The sequence below is a fragment of the Engraulis encrasicolus genome, chromosome 23, assembly GCF_034702125.1.
Source record: "Engraulis encrasicolus isolate BLACKSEA-1 chromosome 23, IST_EnEncr_1.0, whole genome shotgun sequence".
In the NCBI taxonomy this organism is placed as follows: Eukaryota; Metazoa; Chordata; class Actinopteri; order Clupeiformes; family Engraulidae; genus Engraulis; species Engraulis encrasicolus.
This window is the reverse complement of record NC_085879.1, coordinates 6,506,267-6,531,528: the sequence shown is the minus strand read 5'-3', so window position 1 is coordinate 6,531,528 and position 25,262 is coordinate 6,506,267. Positions and strand designations below refer to the sequence as shown.

At 43.3% G+C, this 25,262-nt stretch overlaps 2 protein-coding genes across 2 annotated transcripts; both read left to right on the top strand.

The window, feature by feature from the left end:
- LOC134440609 (DEP domain-containing protein 7-like) lies at window positions 1-5,280 on the top strand. The gene is made up of 9 exons (XM_063190728.1): window positions 1-153; window positions 258-666; window positions 1,125-1,249; window positions 1,657-1,864; window positions 2,168-2,397; window positions 2,858-3,000; window positions 3,285-3,410; window positions 4,804-4,882; window positions 4,982-5,280. Exons 1-9 carry the CDS (start codon window positions 78-80, stop codon window positions 5,185-5,187), a joined length of 1,602 nt encoding a protein of 533 aa, XP_063046798.1. The 5' UTR covers window positions 1-77; the 3' UTR covers window positions 5,188-5,280.
- A 6,074-nt stretch (window positions 5,281-11,354) lies between these two features.
- Window positions 11,355-13,706, top strand: LOC134440634 (BTB/POZ domain-containing protein KCTD12-like). The gene has a single exon (XM_063190759.1). It carries the CDS (start codon window positions 12,227-12,229, stop codon window positions 13,088-13,090), a length of 864 nt encoding a protein of 287 aa, XP_063046829.1. The 5' UTR covers window positions 11,355-12,226; the 3' UTR covers window positions 13,091-13,706.
- The last annotated feature ends 11,556 nt before the right edge of the window (window positions 13,707-25,262 follow it).

Below are 25,262 nucleotides of genomic sequence, written 5' to 3'. Positions count from 1 at the left end.
CACATTGGTAGTCGCCGACCAGAGAGTATACAGGACCAGTTTCATCATCCCTGATATTTCATTTCGTTCCGGCGAAAATGGCAACAATTCGAGAACGAGCAGCAGCTTTGAACCTTGCTGGGAAGCTTTACAGTCCTATGTGCCCCCCACCAGGTAGGCCTACACTTGCCAACCCTCTACAATATTTGTTTGAAAGTATCCGAGTTCTGTACGCTGAGTCCAATTATCCTCTGGTTCGTTCTTGTTTTTCTGTCCAGGCCTAAAACCTGCCCGCAATGTGCACGCGCAATTTCCTTGGAGAAATATTATCACACGCCTGCAAGAGCAAGTCCAAGTGGAGCGACAGTGGCGCCACCTGAGATCCCACAAGAACACCTTTGTAGGGTCTGATGCAGTGGACCTCATTCAAAGTAATATCCAGAACGATTATTTTGGTGCCGTTGACTTTCCTCGACCTAAGGCAGTGCGTGTTTGCCAAGCCCTTGTGGACTGTGGAGTGATCGAACCAGTGGGGAATAGTCTGTTGAGTGTGGACCAAAACTCCTTTCAGGACACCGTTGACAGCAGGTACAGATTTGTGAGCGCAGAGGATGCCGAACTGGACAAACTGGAGGAAGTCGTCATGTCCCCCCTGATGCACAAGAGTTTTTCTTTGAGCGAGATTGGGTATGTTCAATTTGGTTCTCACACAACACTTTTTTTGTGTCCAGTTTAGTGCAGAATAGTAGGCTGAATTCAGTCTGACATTCCTGAACTAGAGATGCACTCAGAGAGTGCAGACCTCTGCCAAGGAAGCTGTTTGTGGTAGAACATTTGACTATGTTACCCAATTACAAGGATCCGGATCGCCACCAACATTTAATCACTTGTTCCTTTTGTCATTCCCAACAACTCTACAAAATGCCATCAAAATATGTCCATGACCTTTTGAGTTATCCTGCTGACAGACAAACAAACAAACCAACGTGTGTGTGTGTGTGTGTTTGTGTGTGTGTGTGTGTGTGTGTGTGTGTGTGTGTGTGTGTGTGTGTGTGTGTGTGTGTGTGTGTGTGTGTGTGTGTGTGTGTGTGTGTGTGTGTGTGTGTGTGTGTGTGTGTGTGTGTTTGTGTGTGTGTGTGTTGTAGAGTCAAGGATATGACCTGCCATAGCACCCCTGTGAAGGCAGTGGCATCGCACAGAGCTCATTTGGAGAAGGACTCCTTTTGCCACAGCAGCATGCATCAGGCAGAGACCGCTCTGCCACAGTCACGTAAGCTCCAATATTTGATGATGTAGCATACATTATGTGAACTTTAAAAGTGTTTTTTAACTATACAAACTTTTAGATGCATTACATGTTTGTACTTTAAGTTGCATGGTATTGGGCCCTTAAGTGTTGAACCAATGGGACTAGTAAATGGACAATCAGTGTTTTGAACTGGCATTTTCTTTTTCTTTTTTAAGTATATGTTTTTGGGCCTTTATTGTGACAGGACAGTGTGAGAGGAGACATGAAATGAGCAGGAGAGTGATATGGGGTAGGGCTGGGAAATGACCCCGGCCAGACTCGAACCAGGGTCCCCATGGGTATGCAAGCCCAAATGTGGGGGGCTTAGCACGCTGCGCCACAACACCCCCAAAATTGTCTTTTTCTATTGTGCGGACTGTTAATTGCAGTGATCAATGAGGTGTGGCTGGAGCAGACTCTGCTGCGGCTGATGCAGGTCATCGAGCTTCCCTTCCTGGAGAGCCTGCTGGAGGCCAAAGACGGCTTCCTCCAGCCATCTCGTCATGACGAGGTGGAGGAGAACGCAGACGACACGTTTGCACCGCACGACAGCAGCCGTCTGGACTGGGAGATTCTAAAGGCTGTTGGAGACGAGCTGTATGCGTTTTATTGACTGTATTCATGTAATGTACATGTATTCATGTAATTTTTGTTATTGAAGTGTTATTGATATGTCCGTGTGTGTCCATGTGTCCACTCCTCTAGAACCAGTTGCATGCTGGACACTTTGTTATTTGTCATTTATTCAATTGCAGTTATTAAGTCTCATTATTTTAAATATCTTATTTTAGCCATTGGTTTACAGCCCGCATTGTTCTCTAATATTCACCAGCAATGTGCATATATTTTTTTAATTTCTCCAAAACCACCTGTAAATCTCTTGCTAATGTCCAATTGCAGGGCTGATGGATGGTGGTTGGCCGCGGTAGATTGCGTAAGATTCTTGCCGGACCAGACGGTGGTGGAGTTGAGTCGTGAGCTGCCCGTCTCCAAAGGCGATGGCCTGGACGTGAAGCAGAGCAAGCGCCGGCTGTTTGAAGCTCTGGCTAAACACTACAGCCACAGCGACTGCTCCCCCCTGCTGGGGGACTCCATGGGAGACGTCTACACCGTTATTGCAGAACATATTGGTGAGTGGGTCTGTTTGTTTACCATTGCCTCTTTTCCACTGTCGGTTTTCTGAAAGGCCTGCAGCTCGACACAGCGCAACTCGGCCGCCACTTTTTGCTTTTCGTCTGTGCACTACACGGCTCAATCGAAGAGCAAAAAGTGGCTGCTGAGTCGCGCTGTGTCGAGCTGTAGGCCTACCAGAAAAACGGCAGTGGAAAAGAGGCATATGACTGTGCACACGCATGACCTTATGTGTGCATACATTCATACTAGGAGTGTAAATAATAAACAATATATCGAGCCTATGGCAGACGATCAAAACGTATCTTATCGTGAGGCATCCCTAGCGTGTGTGTGTCCATGTGTCCGTGTCCCCCAAACAGTTGAAAAACTACTGTCTCCTTTTTTACTTTTATCTCTGGTATACTGTTCATCTTTTGAGTTGAGTGTCAAACTATTTCACCTGTTTGTTCATTGTAGATGATGGGAATCTTCTCCTGGCCCTTGAGGCCATTCAGCTTTGCCTCAGGCTGCTGCCGGAGGAAAAACGTGATCAGCTCCAGAAGCTCCTCGTCTTCATGGCATTGGCTGCCAACCCAACAGCCATCAAACTACATAAGGAGGTAAGGCTTCACTTACTTGCTCAATCGGCCCTCATTCACACCCATGTTCATTTGGCTTCAACAGCGCTCACCCCTCATTCTTGAAATTGGTGCTTAGTTGGGCTGTTCCGGACCGTCTGTGAGAAATTGGTAAAATAGTGTGGTTGTGGTAGGATATGTTGACAGTTTTTGGGCTGTTTGGATTTATCAAGGTTATTCCATATACATTGGTTTCATTCTTTGTAATTTGTCTTCAATCCACTTGCACGGTCACAAAGCACTAATTATGCATATTCCCTTTGCAGCGAGAAAACAGACTTGCTGTGAAAAGGACGTTTTCCAAGGCGATCATTAACTATGGAAGTCTGTCAAAGTACAAGTCCGATCTCCTGGTTTTCTTCCTGATGGACAATAATTTTTCCGTTTTCCAGGTAAGGAATGACCTGCCCCTCCCCAGAGCGGGTGTTTGCCTGTGCAACTTAATTTCCTTAATGGGATGGGTCCACTGCAGTGTTAATTTTGTCAGCTTTTTTTTATTTAGTCTTAGTCACTATGACAAAAATCAATTTTAGTCTTAGTCATATTTTAGTCATTGCCTTTTCAATTTAGTCTTAGTCTAAATGACGAAAATCAATTTTAGTCTCAGTCAATTTTTAGTCATTTTCGTCATTTTAGTCAACACTGTACATTACAGAACTTCTCCACACACTTTTAACATATATCATTGACTGTAGAGAATAAACCTTCTCCGCACACTGCTTCTCTTTTTAACATATATCACACTGTACAGAATAAAACCTCTTCACACACTGGTTCTCTTTTTCTCTATTTTATTTAATACCAGTGTTAATTTCGTCAGCTTTTTAAAATTTAGTCTTAGTCTTAGTCTAAATGACGAAAATCAAAAAAGGGCATTGACGAAATATTTTAGTCATAGTCATGGTTGACGAAATTAACACTGGTCCACTGTTTAGCATATCCATCCCCTTTTTCTGAGTTGTCTGCAATGTAAATGGGCCTCAGATGTTTCATGTTTGTTGCTGTCTCCAGTACTTGTCTAATTTGGATTTTGTCTTGGCCTTCTTAAGAATGGCTCTCTGGCCATGTCTGTCTCTGCTTTAAAAAACATCTTTTGACCTTTTTTGGGGGTCAAAAGTGTACCACTCGCCAAGGGGTTAATGGTGTTCTCTGGTATTTGTTTTATACAACTTCCTATATACAACTAAATGAAGGGGAAAATGTGTTTCTAAAATGTCAGAAGCCATATTTCACCAGTGAATAACACTAACCACTTTGTGAGTTGCACATTAAAAAAATGGTTTTGGGTGGTTGTAAGGACAGAACCAGACGTGCTCATAGGACAGGCCTTCTAAAGTCAAATCCAAATTGGCCAAATAATAGATGCTGTAATTGTTAAAGATTTGTGAGGCCCACTCTGTTGCATTGCAGACTATTCCGAAAAGGGGAGAATTGTTAAATAGTGGACATAACCTTTTGAATTACTTGTTTTTTTTTTTAACCTAATTTGATTTGTAGACTCCTGGGGAACAAACACTCTACTAAACTTAAAATCAAAATCTGTCACATGCTTGCATGCAAACACTTAATTTCACAAACTTTGTTGCCAATGGCTAATTTGTTCACAAATTTGGTTTGCACTTGTGTGGGGATTTTGACCCGTCCAATTAAACTTTTATTGTGAATGGACATCATGCGCATCTATGCGTTACGTGGCCATATTGGTGTCAGGTTGCCATCTCTGATTTAGAAAACTGTTTTGTGGTAATGGTGACAAGTTGTGTTTTTTTGTAATTGATTTTGCAGGTCCCAAGATCCCTCCAGCAACTAGTGAATGAGAAGCTCTCCAGTATTCAGCAAGGGACTGTAACCGACTCCTCTTCCGGTAATGTGCTTTTCTTTTACATTTTAGCATTTTTTTCTGCTTGTTTCTTTTTGTAGCAAGTTCACCTTCATTTACTTTCCACCCCCCGACCACTTCTAGGTCCTAACTACTGCATTCGAACCCATCAACCAGCTCAAGAATCAACAAAGTCAGAGTTGCTGAAGTTACTCAAGACCATTGACGAAGACCCAAAGTATACAGGGAAGGATAAGAAGCGCCTGTTTGCCCAGTTTTACCAAGGGCACCCAGAAGTATTTGCCCAATATTTTGGGCAAAGGCTGGCCAACGTTATCTGCATTCTCTAATGTCTGTGACCTATTTATGATTTTAATTATGAAAATATGACTGAATTATGATTTTATTTATTTTTTATGAATAAATGGATGGTTCTAATGAAATCCTTGCTTTTGTCCTCCATTTCAGTTAAAGGAGAAACTAAAAATGATGGACTGCAACATCACTTCAATAACAAATCTGTTATGGGGTTCCCAGGAGCCAGTCCAATGATTAAAGGGTCAGTAACGTTTTAGTAACACGTGTCAGGGCGGTGCCACGACAGCCAATGCCACTAGTGTATGGATTTTATATGTTTTTAGTAGACTGTCTTAAGAGGCATATTGTTTGCAGCATATCAATCACCAATTATTAATTAATGGCCATTGCGCCACCTGACGTCTGAGCCCAAAACACGTCTTTGACTCTAAAACTGTTGGCAACATGGGTAGATTTCTTGTGAGTTTGCGTACCAGGCTGGGTGCCCATGTTGCCTGTTTTGATTTCCATTACCTTCCCTTCCCCAACTGTAAGTGGGGAATTTTTGAAAAGAACAAGTTAACCTTTTTGAGAGTACTGCCATACCCATGCAAAGCCTTTCCAATCCAAACGGATGTTTGTGTTTTTCCTCATATTAAAAGGGGGACAAACCTGAGGTGGCCCCATGTTTTAATCTCTTCCAATAGCCCTTCTGGTCAATAATCCACAGAGAAAACTTTGGCAGGATGAAAGGTTTATTTTTTCCACCTGTCTATAATCCAAGTTTAGATCACACATTAGGATTTGCTCTCAAGTGGCCCAGTAACCACTAGATGGCAGTGTGGTAATAGGGAAATATGGTTGTGATTTAAAATGGCAAGTCAGTGGCACCTGCTAATGCGTTCTTCTGAGAAGCCATAATTCTCAGCTTTTAATGCATGAGGTGTCAAGCCACCACTGGAAAATCTTTCGAATGTTTTTGGAAAGTTCTTGTGTCAACATGCTTTTTTCCCCCTGTGTATTCAAATATATTTGTGTTGCTTGTTCTGAAATATGTCCCTTTCCATCAGTTTTAAATCGTTTTAGACTTGGGTTTTACTGTTGCCACAGCCTTCACAAGTTTGGCAAAATCGCAAGTATTACAGTTTTTCTCGATTGCTTCCACACAATTTCTGGTAGGCCCTACTTCACACACAATTCTCGGAACATCTCAACCATTTCCCAACTCCCCTAACCAATGTCACTGAACACTAAGCAGAAATCCTTCTTTACACTCACATTTCATTTTTAAAACGCACTCGTTTCAAACCACTACACACAATTATTTGGATTACACACAATTTTCATGAAGAAAACCCCTGGTTGTCGCATTGAACACATTCAAAACACTAAAATCAACTGCCATACTATGTTCACTTCATCACATGGGCAAACTCTCTTCATACCGGTTTACAATCTGAAATCATCACCTCATAAGGACACACATTGCATGTGATATTGATGAAAAGATGAGTGGATGCAGAGAGAAAACACATTTGTTTAGTTTTTGAACTCCAAAATACGTTATACAAGAGATCACTTTCATGTGGTTACCCAATATTTTACAATAAATTAGTGCATTTTTTTTTTAAATGTCAAATATGTAAAAAATACTTTTTGCCACATATCTGTGTACTCTGATTCTAAAAACAATATTTCAGTATTTTCTTACAGAAAAATACCCTCTTTATTACCTAGAACACTGAAGAAAATAAGTGTCTACTGTGTGTCAAGTTGAGTATAGAGTTTTACCTTGTGCATATTAGTGTTCAATGGTTCACATAAGAGTATATTTAAATGACTGGTTGTGTGTGTCATTTGAGAACAAAATTCCGTTTTTAGAAGAGAGTACACTGTTTTGAGACAAGACGTGCTTTTTTCAGAGGTAGTGTGGAGTTTTGCCCGTTGTGTGTGAGGTTTGGAGATTTGTGTGTAGAGTTTTGAGAATTCGAGAACTGATTCAGAAAATTGTGTGTAAGCAATCGAGAAAAACTGTAATGAAGTTCTTTTCAATTCCATCTCTTACCAAGGACTAAGGTAAAGTTGATGTTTTTAACCAGTATTTTGGTTTGGGTCAGGGTTTGTAGAACCATACGTCTCATTCCACGCACTTGTGTCAGTGCACTGATGGTTAGTGCACAGTACACACAGTACACTGAGGTCTTCAGTGCATAGTGTGGTGGAAAATTTTGAGCACTGTGCCCTCGCTGGAAGTGACGGCTGAGCATGATATTAGCTTGCCAAAATATTGATTGGCTACTGTTTACAATGCATAACGTCTCGTGCTTGTATTTGTTATCCTTTGGGATGAAGGAAATGTAATCACACTTACAATACTTAGGTTGGCATGAAAAGGTTGGTGTCTCTGCAACATTACTTACAGAATTTGGAGACTGTTGACCAAAGACCAAACTGAACTGAATGCCACGTTGCCTCCGTTTCATTGTCAACATGGCGGCCGTTTAGTGCGTGCAGTGTCCATCGTTCAAGCACTGCGTTTTCCGCCATTGTTAGGGGATCATCCGGGCGCTTTCATTGCACTGACTCAATTGAAATTTTCAGCATGAGCGCCCCCCCACACATGCACACACACCCCACCCCCCTTCCTGGGCCCAGGGCAACTGACCCCTTTGTCCCCTCCTGTTTCCTTCGCCAGTGCCTCCATCAGACTTAGGCGTATGGTGTGGAGGAAGCAGTCATTTGTGGGAGCAGCCCAGTTCAGAAGATCAACACCATCTAAAACACACACACACACACACATGCACATGCACACAGACACATTAGGCGTTTCCCTAAGGCCCCATCCCACTCCTTCATTTTTAATAAGGCAGACACCATATCACTGACTCACTGCTCTGGTAGAAAAGATATTTATATGGTCTCTGCCAGTTTCCCCATCTTTGTGAGGTGAGCGCGCTGCGCACACACACACACGACTCACACTCACAATTATTATTTCATGTGAGATTCTATACTTGGTGTCTCTGTGAGGGCCTGTGAAGCTTCGCGTTAAATGAGATGTGACTGGCTGAGAGGACTGCTGTGGAGGGGGGTGTGACTGTACTCTAGCTTTTATACGTCAGAGTGCGTGCTGCATTTGCCCCCAAAAAAGAAAATGTCACGAAATTTCACATCAAACAGGACGAGCAGAGGAGCATCATGCTTTAAATGTTGCAGTGTTCAGTGCCGGGAGTGGAGTGTGGGAACACTCCTAGTTTGTCCTGGTCCACTACTCATTGTGTTGAATTAACGCTGCAAAATTTACTGTGGAGTTGTTTTACGATGCGTGTGGAGATTGACCTCTTGTCAGGAGAGCATGCGTTTTCCCCCAAACGGTGGTCTTCTTGTCCTCTTTTCCTCCCGCTCTGCCCCTTGGTACTGTCTGCCCTTCCCTGCTGCTAAATTATGCAGAGCAGCATTTGCCCCCATAGTATTCGCCGTTTGTTTGCCATGCAGATATCTCTGGGCCTTGACGGCTGTGATTGGTTTCCCCTGCCCGTGGTGTATGTATGCAATTAAACTCTGCTGAGGAAAAATGAATGCAGGAATCCTGCCAGGCCAATATTTTTTGTTTTATTTGTGTGTTTCTTATTGTGTTGGACCCCTTTTGTCTTCAGAACTGCCTTAACTGCCTCCATCAATACTCAGGTAGGCTGTGGCATTCCAATAAAGGTCAAGTGGCACCAAGGGGCCCAATCTGTGCCAAGAAAATATAGGCCTACTATGCTATTACACCCCCAACCTGAACCAGCCAACCTGCATGTTTTCAAGTTGCTGGCAGCACATTCTGACCATAGCACCAGATTGTTGCAGAAATTAAGACTCTTCAGACCAAACATTTTTCCAATCTTTTATTGTCCAACTTTGGTGAGTCTGTGCGAATGATAGTATCATTTTCTTGTTCTTAGCTGACAGGAGTGCCTTTCAGTGTGGTGTTATACTGCTGTAGCCCATCTGCCTCAACATTCAACCTGCAGTTGACTCTCTTACAACCATGCCACGTTAATTAAATCATCTCTCTTACCCATTTGTCATATTGACCTTTCTACATGCCTAAATGCATTGTGTTGCCGCAATGTGATTTGACTGATAATACATTTGCGCCAAAAAGCAGTTGGAAAGCTTTGCCTAATTGAATGGCCGGTGACTGTATCATTTCATTCTAGATCTAATGTGAAACTGTCCTTGATGTGTGATGCATAATGTACACCTGGCCAAAAGGGTTGGCTGTAATATCCAAGCAGCTGTACAGTACATCAGCCTGCATTATGACCACACACACACACACACACTCACTGGAGAGGCTTTCAGATTCACAAATCACGATGGTAGGACAGGATAGTAATCTGCTGGCCATAATTTCAATTTGGGAATGACTCACTCTGTCCAGTTGCTGTCCCCTGATGATGCAATATCAACTTCTGCGAGATCACAAAGTGGACACAACAGACGTCTGACTGTCCATCAGCTGACCCAGTCATGACCCCTGTTAGAATTGGATTTTTTTTTTTTTTTACCCAATAGATGTGTTCTTACAGGTGTCTAGAAAACACCTCACACTTTATCCACAGGCAAATGAGAAATTAAGGCCCATTCTGCATCCTTTTTTTCAATCTGCTTACTATTTTTACATAGGCCTACTGAGCACCCCAACTTTGACAGGGTGTCAGGGAGATTACCATGGGATTTGGCAGTGGATACATTGCGAGGTGTCTCTATACGACAGTAAGAACACATGGTTAAAAATCTACTGGAAAGAAGTTTGTTCAGATTTTCAAAAAATATCCATCTCTTTTCCCAATGTGTAGGCTGTCGTTGTGGTCTGGTCCTGCTGCAGCACCCTGTCAAGGTTTTTAAAGGGACACTGTGTGAGATTTTTAGTTGTTTATTTCCAGAATTCATGCTGCCCATTCTCTAATGTTACCTTTTTCATGAATACTTACCACCAGCATCAAATTCTAAGTATTCATTATGACTGGAAAAATTGCACTTTTCATACATGAAAAGGGGATCTTCTCCATGGTCCGCCATTTTGGATTTCCTAAAATAGCCATTTTTAGCTGCAAAAATGACTGTAATTGGACCATACTAGTTCATATTTGTTTATTACTTAGTAAACTTTCATGTAAAGATCAAATTTGGCAATAGGGAGCCTAGTTTCAATGAGCAGCATAGTTGCAGTACCTTGTTTGACCATTTCCTGCACAGTGTCCCTTTTAAATGGTTCTATTTTTCCAGTTTGGAGTTATTATATAGGCTATATCATTCAGGCCCTTGGGTCAAATTTGGCTTGCAGAGTCATTTCATTTGACCTGCAAGATCATTTCAAATGTGTATTACAGTTGTTCGACATACACATTAATACAGTATAACGTAATATGACAGACTTCAACACGAAATGTATGCCTCACATGCTCATACGAGTGCATCAGTGATATCTCCCACTCACATACAACAGGCAGCACAGGAACATATGAACTACTTATGCTGGAATTAGATTTAAGTATTTGAGTATTTCAAGCATGTGTACGCATGCACAATTTGTTATCGAGTTTAGCCCGCAACTTCGTCCCAGGTTTAGATTTTGGACACCTGTAAATTTGAGCTTGCCACCCCTGCTCTAACCTGAGTTAGTCATCTCTGAGCCAGTGGTGACTTGTTTTGAATCAAAGAGACTTGCAGGATTACCCTTCAATTAGGACTAGAGGTTCACAACTCTTTGCTACCAGTTAGGCCTCATCCCTGTTGTTCACTGCCCACAAACCACCAGCAGATGTCAGGATTGTAGAGCTGACTTGGGACACAACTCAAATGTAAAACACTCATTTCATTATAGTTGAATACATCATTGTTTCATGTCCAATCAATTTCAAATTGATTCAAAGCATCAGCAATGCGAGGCTGACTTTAAAGTGCATTAAAGAAGAGGGGTATTATTATTATTATTATTATTATTATTATTATTATTATTATTATCTCGTTTAGGCTATATGATTTATGGCTTTATGCTACTTTATGTCCCTAATAAGGTATTGGCTAGTTAGGAGTGTTTGGGGTAAACATCAACATCACTCATAGCCTACTGTACTGAGGAATTATAGCCTATTCAACGACGTCACTAAGATGTAGGTGGAGTTTGCCAGAGGAGTCTCTCTGGTAGCATTTGGTCGGAGTGAGACGAACGGGGCGCATCAACAGAGACGCTTCGCCCGGAGGACGAGATGCCGGATAACTGGAAAATATTTATGGTTGTTTTCATCGTCGGTCACTACTTGTTTAACTTTGTCTTCGGCACCTTACTCTACACGATCTTCGCACCAGAAGAATAGAACGAACGGCCACGGCAAGTTATTATCTGGATAACGTTAACTTGCGAAGGTCAATTCAAATTAATAGACACATTATACTTATTAACAACCCAATTTCTTTAAAAGGTGTCATGAGGGGGATTTCAAACCACAAGCTCCGCAAGAGCATCAGGGTAAGGATTGCTTGACCGTAGGATAAACTCGCACTTTCATAGTTTAGAAAGTAAGTCTTTTCAGTCTGAGCTAGTTTACATCAAATCAAAGTAGGCCTATTAGAAATTGTACTAACACAGTCATGCACTGCATATGTTTGCATGTGGAAATACATATCCGCCGATTGAAGCTAAAAACATAGTCGAGTTTGTGTGCGCTTCCGTGTGGACCGCGACGCTCGGAAATCCCGTCGTGGAGCGGCAGCGCATGCTGCATTAAAGTACCTTTTATCGGATTGTACCCTAGGGCTCTCTGGTGCGAGTGATTACACTCACCTCTATTTTTTGCACGGGAGAAAAAAAAGCTTAAACCCACACTTCCCTCCGGTAACCCTATAGAAAAACGCTGGCTTGTAGGTTGCCTATCCCTCGCAGCTGTGCATAGAAAATTGCGCATTAGTCAAGCGGGGATTGAGGTGGTTGGGGGTGGGGGGGTTGGAGTCTGAAGCAAGGGCAGGGGTGGCTCTTGCCCTCTGTTGGAGAGAGCAGCAAAGACTGGGACACATCCGCAAGCCATCAGTGCAGCCTCGGCCATGGCTCTGCCTGACAACGCGGGCGGCGTGCCCGGGGACGAGGTGCCTTTCCCGGAGATCGTGGAGCTGAACGTGGGCGGCCAGGTGTACATCACCCGCTACTCCACCCTCACCAGCGTGCCAGACTCTCTGCTGGGCCAGATGTTCAGCCAGAAGAGCACCAAGGGCCTGGCCCGGGACACCAAAGGACGCTTCTTCGTGGACCGGGACGGCTTCCTGTTCCGCTACATCCTGGACTACATGCGGGACCAGCAGCTGGTGCTGCCGGACCACTTCCCCGAGCGGGGCCGGCTGCAGCGCGAGGCCGAGTTCTTCAACCTGCCCGAGCTGGTCAAGCTGCTGGTGCCTAAGATCAGCAAGCAGAACTCTCTGGGCGACGACGGCTGCCCCAGCGACCCGGAGGAGTCCTCGCCCAGCACGGAGGCGGCCCGCAACCTGGCCATGCTCGGCGCGGCGGCGGCCGCCTGCGCCAGCCTGGTGCCCAGCTCGGGCGACGTGGGCGGCAAGCGCTCGGGCTTCATCACCATCGGCTACCGTGGCTCGTATACACTGGGCCGGGACAGCCAGACGGACGCCAAGTTCCGGCGGGTGGCGCGCATCATGGTGTGCGGCAAGACCGCGCTGGCCAAGGAGGTCTTTGGCGAGACCTTGAACGAGAGCCGCGACCCCGACCGGCCGCCCGAGCGCTACACCTCCCGCTACTACCTGAAGTTCACCTTCCTGGAGCAGGCCTTCGACAAGCTGGCCGACGCCGGCTTCCACATGGTGGCCTGCAACTCCACGGGCACCTGCGCCTTCGCCCACGAGCAGACCGACGACAAGATCTGGACCAGCTACACCGAATACGTGTTCTATCGTGAGTGAGACAAAAGGCGCTTCGTCATCCCCCCGCATCCCAAACTCCTAACTTCCCTCTGAGCAGTCCACATTTCAACCCTACTTTACACCCCCTCTCCCCCCTATCGTGTTTGAGACAAAGTGGCTTCACCATCCCCACAATCCAACCTCCCAGACCCCTTCCCTCTCCTCCACCATGACTCTGGCCCTACTTCCCCAGAGCCCCAGAGACTACCCTCCTCAATGGCTGACCTGTCTCAGTTCCATTGGCGGGAGGACCTTCTTTCCAAGTCTGACCCCAATACTCCCATCCAAACCCCGCTCTGTGTCCCTGTTAGCTGGTCTCCTAGAGCAGTACCTGTGGTCTGCTTCTCCTGTCCACTTGCATCCAACCGGAAGACATCTGCCCCTCTCTCTTGTTTTGCCGAGTGTGAGTTCGCATTGAACCCTAGACTGCCCTCCTCCTCCTGCTCCAAAGCACAGAAACTGCATCCTGCAAACTTTCTTCGCCTCTTGTACTTGTTCCATGGTTATTTCCCTGGTTCTTCTCATTGAAGCACAAAGAAATGTGACTGTGAGCTTGTGTTTTGTTTTTGTTTTGTTTTGTTTTGCTTTGCTCTCTCTCTCTCTCTCTCTCTCTCTCTCTCTCTCTCTCTCTCTCTCTCTCTCTCTCTCTCTCTCTCTCTCTCTCTCTCTGGCGGTGAAATTTAGCTTGGCCCAGTGTCTGCTGTGTAGACAGCTGTGTACTGTATGTGTAGAAAAGAGAGGAAAACAGAGGAAGAAAGAGATGTATGAAATGCTGGCGATGAAGCCACATGGAAAGGGCTTAGGGGGGAGAGTGCTGACCCCAGCAGCTGTGTCTATCCACAGCACCCAGCGCTTCAAGAAACACAACACAATGTTTGGAACACCTGAAAAAAATCTACTCTTTTCTTTCTCTCTCTCTTTCTTTCTTTCTTTCTTTCTTTCTTGCTGTTTTCATTCAGAAAGTTGGCCATGACCCCTGACACGCACAAGAGGGGGGGGCGCCTCTTTCACATTTCTCTCTTGTTCCGCCTGTTTGTTCTTTTAAATTTGTTACTTTTCAACGATCCTCCTTAAACAAATATTTCTGGGGGACCAAAATCTTTCCAGCTGTGTAAAATGCCTCAGTCATGAGGGGCAGCAACAGCACACCTTAGCAGACCAATCTGGACCCTTTGACGTAGGTGGACCAATCTGTCCAGTGTGGGTTTGTCGCTTCATGTAAATAAAGGACAAGTGGTTGCTATGATACCAGGACCCACAGATCATACGGAGTGTGCTTGAAAGCAAAGAAAAAGAAGCAATCCACAAAACATCTAACAGTCTGTGAAGAGCCATCTTGACTCTCTCTCTCTCTCTCTCTCTCTCTCTCTCTCTCTCTCTCTCTCTCTCTCTCTCTCTCTCTCTCTCTCTCTCTCTCTCTCTCTCTGTCAACTATTGGTATCAGCGGTTCCATGAATAGGTGTTTTCCACCGCAACATATACTTTAAAGCATGTGTGTGTGTGCTTTTGTGTGTGTGAGCGTGTGTCAGTGTGTGTATGTGCGTGTGTTTGTGTGTAAGCTGTGCGAGTGCATGCATTTGTATGTGGGCGCACGTCCTGCATTTTGTTTGCATGTAGGCCTAGGTGAAAGGAAGATTGAGTGTGTGTCTGTGGTGTGTGTGTCTTTTAAATTGACGAGCACACCGGCGCAATGTGTGAAACAAAAGAAAGGTGTCTTGTTGGAAACAGCCAAAGAATGAAAAAAAGCGCTTTGGTTGTCTTCTGTCGCTGATGAACTGCTCACATTGATTGTGCAATGAGGCATTCAACGCTCTAATCGCCCACACATAGAGTAGGAGATTTGAAATGTTCACACGCACACGCACACACACACACACACACACACACACACACACACACACACACACACACACACACACACACACACACACACACACAGCCAAATACCTACGCACAGAAAGGCGTACACACACAAATTTCTTGTCATGAATGTATCAGTTATGCTAAGAGGAAGATTTTTTTATCTGCTTTCTGATTTCCTCCCTCTAAGACATCAGACAGACCTTGTTGGTATTTTTTTGGTGTGTGATTGAGATTTTTTAAAAATATATTTTGTGCCACATTGAATTGGGAGTAAAATGACATATTCAGCTTTACATAATCTTTTCATTTTGTGTTGTGAAGTAATCTCTAAAGGAAATGTCCAAAGTTTAAAAATTTTTTATTTCCTTTTCATTGGTATTGTAGCAGACGTTTGACTGGCAAAGTCTGATGTGTTTATTACTTTCTGTAAATCAACTGATTTTTCTTTGTGAGGGACGAGAGTACTTAATTTGAAGTTTACAGGCGATCCCCTCAGGACAATTGCAGCATCTTTTACCTCAGTATCATACACGTGGCACCATCGGCAGCCTTGTGCAACCGCTTCATTCACAGAAACGCACGCAGAGCCCAGTATGTGTCTTCATTTACGGGTGTTGTTTATTATTTGAACATCCAATGACAGTAACATCAGTTTCACGCGTTGCCTAAGGTTATGGTCCTCATAAAACAATTGTTATCACATTAGCAGACACCCACACGATGCCACTCGTAATTGAAAGTGCCATTTATTGTAGTACTTGCTGAAGCTCCAGGAGGATATCAGCGTATCTGTTTGCCATGGTGTTTGGGTGAAATCGCCCTCTCGATTCATATACAAAATGTAAAAAAATATGTGAAATTAATTTACATACTTTAAAAAAACAATGCATTTGTTGTCATCTGTAAGATGGTCCGTGCTATAATTTTGATGGTGATATTTTTCTCCCTAATTGTGTTCTTACATTTTTTTTTGTTATTTTTTACATCTATTTTGATTTTTGGAAATAATGTAGATAACCCGTACTTAAATAGGAACTTATTGACTCTGCCATGACTAAAACACAGTGGGTAATTTCAGCGACAGAGCATGTGTTCTGGTTGAGCGTTTACTTTTTTGTCCATCCAGCTCAACATTTACCATTTCAAGAGAAAAACAAAGTGTGATCACCAGCTGTGATGTCTCTCTTTGAGTGATGGAGGGTGGTAAAACAGCGCAGTATTTGTAATTCAGAAATATGTTTATGTAAATCTTTTTGAGCAGTTTGAATGGGAACTATTAAAATTCTGTCACATGGTAATCCCTCATGCTTTATCTGTTTGAGATATGTAAATGTTGAAATGTGTAGGCCCTATACTGAAGAATAGAGAGGGGCGAGGGCCATGCACTTTATGGTGGGAGAAAAATCGTTAGAATGGCACAAGAGCCCGAATGAGATGAAATATCACGAGATTATCATGTTTTTTTTCTTGTTTTCCACATGGTATACTTTGGTAGGCTATGAGTCTCTCTCTCTCTCTCTCTCTCTCTCTCTCTCTCTCTCTCTCTCTCTCTCTCTCTCTCTCTCTCTCTCTCCCCCCCTCTCTCTCTCGCTCTCTCAAAACTCAGAACTATACTGTACTTGCTGTAATGGCTGACACTAGTCAGGGCAGAGTAAAAACAAGGACGAATGCATTACAAGCTCTGTCAAAGCTGATTACCAAGCAAGCACATGAATTACTCACAGCTAATCTCAGTCGGTGGACTTGCGATGCAATGTTCTCACTTATCCACGCAGACAGATGAATTGGAAATGCCTTCTTGGAAATCAAACTTCAAGGAAAAAGAGATAAACAACCAGTCAACGTGAAATGTTATTGTTATGTGGGAAACTGCAGTTTGTTTACTTGTCCATCAGAGGTGGGTCAAAGGGGATGTGGATCGGGAAGGGGGAGGGGTGTTATGACAAGTGTTGCTAGGTGCTGAAGAATGCGGCATTCTGGACCCGTACGGACGGACGGAACACCTTCACTGATTATTATCTTGTTAGGGTTGACAGGTCGAGGTTAGGATTAGGACAGTCACTCCAAATAAGCCATGTACTAAAGCACAAGAAGGGAAAACGGGGTATATCTGTGTTTGTGCAAGTGTGTGTGTGTGTGTGTTTGTGTGTGTGTGTCATGTGAGGTGTGGCATAAAATAGGCCAAATAGCTGCAATGCTCGAAAAGCCCAAGATTGAAGAGGAGGAATGATAGAAGTGTAGGCCCTAACTCTTTTGAAGTTCTCATTTATTACTAGTTAGACTGTGGACTTCAGTTTCTATTGTAGAAAAACTGTGACAGAAATGAATTGAGCATTCAATTAAAACCATGCGCTTTCAACAGGTAGGGCTATACAAATAATCATTCACCACTTCTGGTTATCTTGATCCATACTTTCTTCTTTGTGACCGATGCCACGGTTCTATCATAATAGGCTTCAAAATGAACCAGTGGGCTGTTATAGACTAACCTAACCCAACCGTTCACCCAGGAGCGGTTTGTACTTCAGCTACAGGGGTATGTAGGCTATATCGACAAGACAATTTTAAGATAGTGTCTTACTATCTCACGCCTAGTGGTGGATTTATAAAATTGATTGCCTCTTGTAACCCTCTTAAAATTCTGGTTTCCAGACTGAAAAGGGTTTAAGGTCATTGCATACAGTCTGTTATTTTTCTTTAACTTTTTGCAGAGAGGAATTGTTTGTCAGTCAGTTCTTGTAGATCGACATTACATAACTCTGCCACAGTCTGTGTTCATGCCAGCCTAATAAGCCTCTTATAGGGCACTTCTTGCTTCAGTGTGTCGCAGCACACTGCAGTATGTTATGAATGTCAGGCATGTAGATCCATTCCCCTTGTGCCCCTCTTCATGGGGGACAAACCGATATGATGCAATGTGATTGGAGGGTTCAGTGTTTTTCCAGCAAGGCCATTGGTTAACTGGCACCCTAGGCCCATGACATGTTCTAAAGAGGTCTTTCACCTTTGTGTTACTTCTGTCGGAGAAATCCACATGTTTAATGCTAGTTATACTGAACATGAAATGGGAGGAAGAAAATGTCTATATTGGATAGCTATACATGTTTGAGGATGTGAACAAGTAGCAGATTAAAAGAGTTGTATAGAAGCAAATGGGAACAGATTGCTAGAAGATTTGACATGCATTATGCACATAAAAAATCTGTTGGAAATGTTTTAAATAGCTATTACAATTTTTCAGTCTTCTTTCCTCTAACCAATTTGTGTCCCCTATAGGGAAATGAGAGATTTACTGTTCAAACTGCGTGCCCTAAACAGTATGACTTGATTAATATGCATTCAATCTCTTTTTTCGGTTGCATTTCCACTTAATTTCCAACTAAACCTACATACTAAACCGATACCAATACTATCATTATACTCCTACTCGTACTCGTCAAACACTTGCTGATACCAGGCACGATACAGCTATTACACGAAGCAACGCAACATCTCGTCACGTTCTGTTGACTTGAGAGCAGCTTGGGAAAAAAGTGCCACCTCATATATTTAAAGGAACAGTCCACCGTCTTTCAATAATACTCATGAACGGACATCCGGGTAATGTGCTCTTAAATTTGCGTTACGCCCTTTATGGGTGAAAACAAACCGAATGTCTCATTGACTTACATGCTACATCGGCTAGCCTAAATGAACACATTCCATGCTTCAGCCACGGCTGTTTGGCTATATTATTTGAACAGCCGGCAACACAACACGTTTTCGGCATGTTGCGCGTGAACAACGCTAGTCTACAGGTCCGTATCTTTCGTTTATTAAACCCCAACATCACCAATTGACTTGCATGGGTTGTTTTCCCCCACAAATGGGCGTAACGCACATGGAAAACGTCACGCCGTTCATAAGTATAAAGTGTGCTCTTCTCTGACCTGAGATGAGCTCCTCCCAACCTGCCTCGTCTTCGGACACGCCCCCAGTCGGCAACGCACACGGCCCAAACTCGTTAGCATTAGCTTGGCTCTGCTTTGCCTTAAGTTAGAACTGGCCAAATTGTTCCACATGTTCCCTACTTAAACATCCCTGCACGACTAGTAAACCGATCCAAAAGTTGTTGCGCAAAATGAAACGTGGCGATTTCCTACATATAAAGAAATGGCACTGTAATGACAGGCAAAGACAGTAACACATTCTGAGTACTTCGACTTTGATGCATTGATACCTTCAGTCCTAGTCCTCTCGCATGAAGGGAGAGAACAAATAGGAAACACGTGGAACAATTTGGTCACTACTAACTTAAGGCACCTCATGCTGTCTGTCAGGCAAAGCTGAGCCAAGCTAATGACTGGGGGCTCGTCGGAAGACGAGGCAGGTCGGGAGGAGCTCACCTCAGGTCAGAGAAGAACACACTTAATTAATGAAACACGGTGGAAGGTGAAAATCTACATGGCAATTGACGATAAAACTAACAGGTGGAAAAAACAAGGCTATGCATTTATTTTCATTGTATGTTGGGGGTAAAAGTATCGGTATTGGTACTCGATATGGACAAATGAATGTACTCATACTTGTATCTGTTGGTATCGTGCATCTCTAAAAGAAACACATTCAAAATATTTCCTAAAGTATATCACTGTCATTATAAAACAGATATTGGTACATAGAAAACAGATCTGGGCTTCAAAGCTCTGCCGCTTTCATGTGCTTGGTCTGGATTGTGTTAGGTTAGGTTAGGTTAGGTTTCTTTATTAGTCTCCACGAAGGAGAAATTTGCTTTGGAGACAGGGAGGTTGCAGCATCATAAGGAACACATAGAACACATAGGACACATGACACCAACACAGAAAAACTAACAACAGTAAAACAATAGAAGAAAAACCGTGTAGGCCTACATGCTCAGAAGCACTGGATGTCCTAACCCACTGCCCCTGACCCATCCAGACCATAACCAAGCCCCCCTCCCCCCACACACACACACACTCAGTGCACCGCCCCCCCATTCACACACTCACACAGCTTAGTACCCCCCCCCCCCCACACACACACACCGTCCTACAACCAACCACACCTTCACCCTGCAATAAATAACTAGGTTACATCCATTCCATAGATTACATTAAAAAAAATAAAAATAAAGATAAATAGTAAACACAGGGATACATTCATGTTTACATATCCCCCTCCCATCATTTACCCTAGTTTCCATCCCCACCAACACTAGCTACAGAGGTCAATTTTGTCCCACTCAATCTCTCTTATTCCCTGTTTATTCAGTAGCTTGATTGAATGGGGTATAAAGGAATTTTTAAAACGATTATATTTGCACCAAGGGAGTCTGAGCCTCCTCCCAGAGTTCAGAAAGAAGTATTCTCCATTTAGTGCATGATCACCATCCGCTACAATGGCATTCGCCTGACTGATAGTGGCCTGCTCAAAGAGCTCCTGCGGGTTAAGGGGGGGAATTACCCCCATAATCTTACCTGCATTTTTAATAAGTCTTGAGATTTCTGCCCTGTGTTTAACTGTGAGATTGCCAAACCAGCTGGTAATCCCATAACGGAGAACAGACTCTATTGTGGCTCTATAGAAGATTAACATTATGTTTTTACACACTCCAAAGACTCTGAGTCTGCGCAAAAAATGGAGACGCTGGTGTATCCCTGGAACAGACATTGGTGACCTGGGTGTGCCAGCTAAGGTCGCTATCTATATGTTACACCCAGGTACTTAAAAGTTTTAAACCTGTTCAATGGCCTGGCCATGCACTGCCACTGCACCCTGGCCACAGAGGGATTTGGGGGTCTACCACCATCTCTACTGTTTTTTAGTATTGATGTGTAGTAAGTGTGAATCACACCAGTCAACAAATGTATTCTATAGCTGTTTGGTGGCTGTTTACCTTATCATTATCATTTTTTAGAGAGCAGGCTAAGAATAACAGTATCGTCCGAGAATTTAATAATGTACTGATTTGGCCCTGAACTGACACAATCATTCGTATACAAAGTGAACAAAAATGGTGAGCTGACGCAACCTTGGGGCGCGCCAATACTGCAAACACGTTGTATCCGACAAAGTAGTATTGAACTTGACCCGTTGTGGCCTATTTGATAAAAAAGAATAATACCACTTAATTAAAAACGGATTTACATTCAGCTGAATTAATTTTTCAAGGAGATATGTGTGGCTGGATTTAAATTAAAAGCAAGAGCTGAAATCAATAAAAAGAAGTCTGACGTAACCTGCGGGATTCTCTAGGTGTTTAAGCACTAGATGCATTATGGTTGCAATGGCATCTCCTGTGCTGCGGTTCTCAGTGTAAGCGAACTGGTACTTATCAAGAGCAGGTTGAACACTCGTGCGCAGTTTCCCAACCATTATCTTCTCGAAACATTTAAAAACATTAGAGGTTATGGCCACGGGCCGATAGTCATTATCCTCTTGAGGGCTAGGTTTTTTTGGGATCGGTAAAATGATTGAAGTCTTCCATAACTTTGGAATGCTGTGGGAGTCGATGGATAGTTGAAACAATTTAAGCCAAATTGGAGATAATTCATCCGCAAACGACTTCAGGGTAAAGGCTGACAGACCATCCGGACCTGTTGCCTTCTTGGAGTTTATACCTCTAAAAGTTTTGACCACAGTATCCAACTTGATTTCTACCCTATGCGCATCCATATCACATATTACATTTCAAGGCATTAGCATCGAACAATCCCAGGAGTCTGAAAACAAAGCTTGTTAGTTATGACCTGTGTGCGGAGGTGCACCAATAGCAGATGGCTCAATACGGCTCTGGCCTGTCTTGTCTGTTGTAGCGACCTGCTGCTGATCACACTGCACATTGCTTGACCGACATGAGTTATGCAATACAGTCAGACTTCCCACACATCCACCCACTCACTCACACATAGGCCTACTCACTCTCTTTCTCTAGCTCACTCACTCACTCACTCACTCTCTCTCTCTCTCCCTCTCACACACACATAGGCCTTCTCTCTCTCTCTCTCTCTTGCTCTCTCTCTCTCTCTCTCTCTCTCTCTCTCTCTCTCTCTCTCTCTCTCACACACACACACACACACACACACACACACACACACACACACACACACACACACACACACACACACACACACACACACACGGTTGGCAAGTTTTCAATTGGAAAATAGGATGAGCGAATTCTGTCACATTACAAGCTTGAAAATCAAGAAAATGCTTTAAATATATTATTTTTGTATACATTTAATGGAGATCTGTCTTTCTTGAACGTGCTCTCCAGTACATTTCATACCTACTTCACATAAACAGTGGAGCGCATTACAACCAAAACGAGATGAATTAGATTTTCAAAACATTTGTAATATCGATGTCATGTAGCCTACATGATTTTCTTTAATATCTCAGAAAAAGATACAGCCCATTGAGTCCACGTATGTCCCCTTTGCAGCAAACGGACAACTTACACTCAACCCACGAGCGTGCATGTTCTGATAAACTTTTGCTGTCCTCATTTTGTCACACGCTGAGTGTCCTCCTGTTCCTCACTTGCTGACATTTTCACCATCTAGCTTCTCCATTACTTACCCAACAACGCTTCTCATACAGGGGGGCTGACAGGAGCATTGATAGACATTTAAAATGGTGCATTTTCACATTAACACAACAGTTATAATAATGGTAAACTTAAATGAAGCCATGGCTGTTTCATTGTCATATTTGTAATGAGTGTAGTTGTGTGAATTTCTATTCTATATGTTCAATATTCTCTCCCAAGTGGTTGGCATGCAAACACACACACACACACACACACACACACACACACACACACACACACACACACACACACACACACACACACACACACACACACACACACACACACACACACACACACACACACACACACACACACACACACACACACACACACATTTTGCAAGCCAAGAGTATTAACAATAGTATGTTAAAACTCTTCCAGCCTTTTCACAACATTGAGAGAATCTTTTCGAAGTCATCGTTTGTTGAGGTCTTCCCTCAGGAGAATGGGAATGCATATACTCGACCCAAGACATGACAAGGCAGTGCCATGCCATATTACCCTCTGGCCAATTTCAAATTTGGAGTGAAATTTGTGAAAATGTTTTTTTCATTTTGAGCTCATCATCCACCACTGAGCCAATCACCAATCATGGTTTTAATTTTAGGGCCTCTTCCTGCCTGCCTGTCACTTTGTTCTCTGGTCGCCTGTGAATGTGCCAGTTGGTCAGTTCACTGGCATCATCAGGTTGTGTAAAAATAGCACGCCAGTTTGAACCATTACCACATATCAAGTTGACACATTTAGGGTTTCTTTTAATTCCCTGCCATATTGAGGGGACACAGTATACTGTGCAGTGTCCGTACCCTATATCTCAGCACTCAGGTTCAAAGTTGGCCCTCACTCCATTCCCAATCTATGTTTAAATGAAAATAATATTTTAGTCTCTGAAGTCTTACATCACTGTGTCATCACTGCAGATGGAAAAGTCTGAAGCGTCCAGTTAAAAATGTATGTTATAGCCTACTGTAGTCCGGGGCTTTGTGTCTGAGAGTGTTGTGTGTCAGTGGAGCTTTTTTTCTTCTTCTTCTTAAAGTCCTCCCTCTTTTTTAGTGGGTTAGTCACCGTTTAGTCAGAGAGCTCAGTGTGCTGAAGCGCCACTCTCTAATCTGAGGGGGCTGGGAAGGAGAGAGAGAGAGAGAGAGAGAGAGATAGAGAGAGAGAGAGAGAGAGAGAGAGAGAGAGAGAGAGAGAGAGAGAGAGAGAGAGAGAGAGAGAGAGAGAGAGAGAGAGAGAGAGCAAAAGAGAAAGCGATCAAAGGAAAATGAGAAAGATGGAACAAGGAGAGAAAAATGAAGGATGGACAGAAAGAGAGGAATGAGAGAGAGATGGAAAGGGGGATCATGAGAGGACAGAGGAGGAGATTACAGTAAGACAGACTGTGAGACTGTGACAGTGTGAGGACGGATAAAATATAAAGTAGACACTGGCACACACTTCCTGTAGCTAAGCTTAATGTACTTTCATCGCTCACCGCTGCAAATTCATAGGAGAGACATTATGACCATGGTTCACAATATTCTGTTGGGACCCCCTTTAGCATCTGCAAATATTTTTGCGACCCCCATATTCCAAACTCCAACCATAATTCATCCGTTAATATTGCTGAACTCTTTTTTTAAACGTGCACTATGTCATATGTTTAGTAATTTGTTTCCAGAATTCATGTTGCCCTTTCACAAATGTTACCTCTTCCACAAATACTTACCACCACCATTAAATTCTAAGTATTCATTATGACTGGAAAAATTGCATTTTTCATACGTGAAAAGGGGGATCTTCTCCATGGTCTGCCATTTTGAATTTCCGGAAAATAGACTTTTTTAGCTGCAAAACTTACTGTACTTTGGTCATACTAGTAATTTTTTGCAATATCCTTGAAATGTTCAAATTTGGCAATAGGCAGCAAAGATTCAGTGAGCAGTAGTTTCAGTACTTACTCTGGCCACCATCTTACACAGTGCGCCTTTAATATTCACAGGAAAGTAAAAACATGTATTGGCCTTATAAGCAAGTACTGTTACTAAATAATTCATGGAGTTACATTAACATGTTTTCCCCCGTTTCTATAAAAACAAGTCCTTTCTGTCAGCAACCCACTACAGTTTCTTAACTCCCGTAGGGATCCCGGATTTCAATTTGGGAACCACTGCGTTATGACATTATGACATTATTAACTCCCCTTCTTAATTAGTTCTTCTCTGTCAGACCATACACCATTTTTTTCCTCATCCCTGGAGTTATTCAATGCTTATCTTTTCTATACCTGCCCTTTCAAACAAACAAACACACACACACACACACACACACACACACACACACACACACACACACACACACACACACACACACACACACACACACACACACACACACACACACACACACGCATGCATACACATGTGTGCGCACACACACACACACACACACACACACACACACACACACACACACACACACACACACACACACACACACACACACACACACACACACACACACACACACATTCGCACACACACACACACACATTCGCACACACACACATTCGCACACTCACACACACATGCACACACGCCCACGTCATGTCATCATACAGAGAAAATCCATTACAGCAGGCTCCACGGGGTGATGTGTGTGGCATTGCTATGATTGATTCACGCAGAGAATAATGTAATGTGGACATAGCAGCAGAGGAAAAGCAATTATCTC

Coding starts and splice junctions, on each gene's coding strand:
- LOC134440609 (XM_063190728.1), top strand. CDS start 78: ATGGCAACAATTCGAGAACGAGCAGCAGCTTTGAACCTTGCTGGGAAG. Junction 667..1,124: donor TTTTCTTTGAGCGAGATTGG/GTATGTTCAATT, acceptor TGTGTGTTGTAG/AGTCAAGGATATGACCTGCC. Junction 4,883..4,981: donor TGTAACCGACTCCTCTTCCG/GTAATGTGCTTT, acceptor GACCACTTCTAG/GTCCTAACTACTGCATTCGA.
- LOC134440634 (XM_063190759.1), top strand. CDS start 12,227: ATGGCTCTGCCTGACAACGCGGGCGGCGTGCCCGGGGACGAGGTGCCT.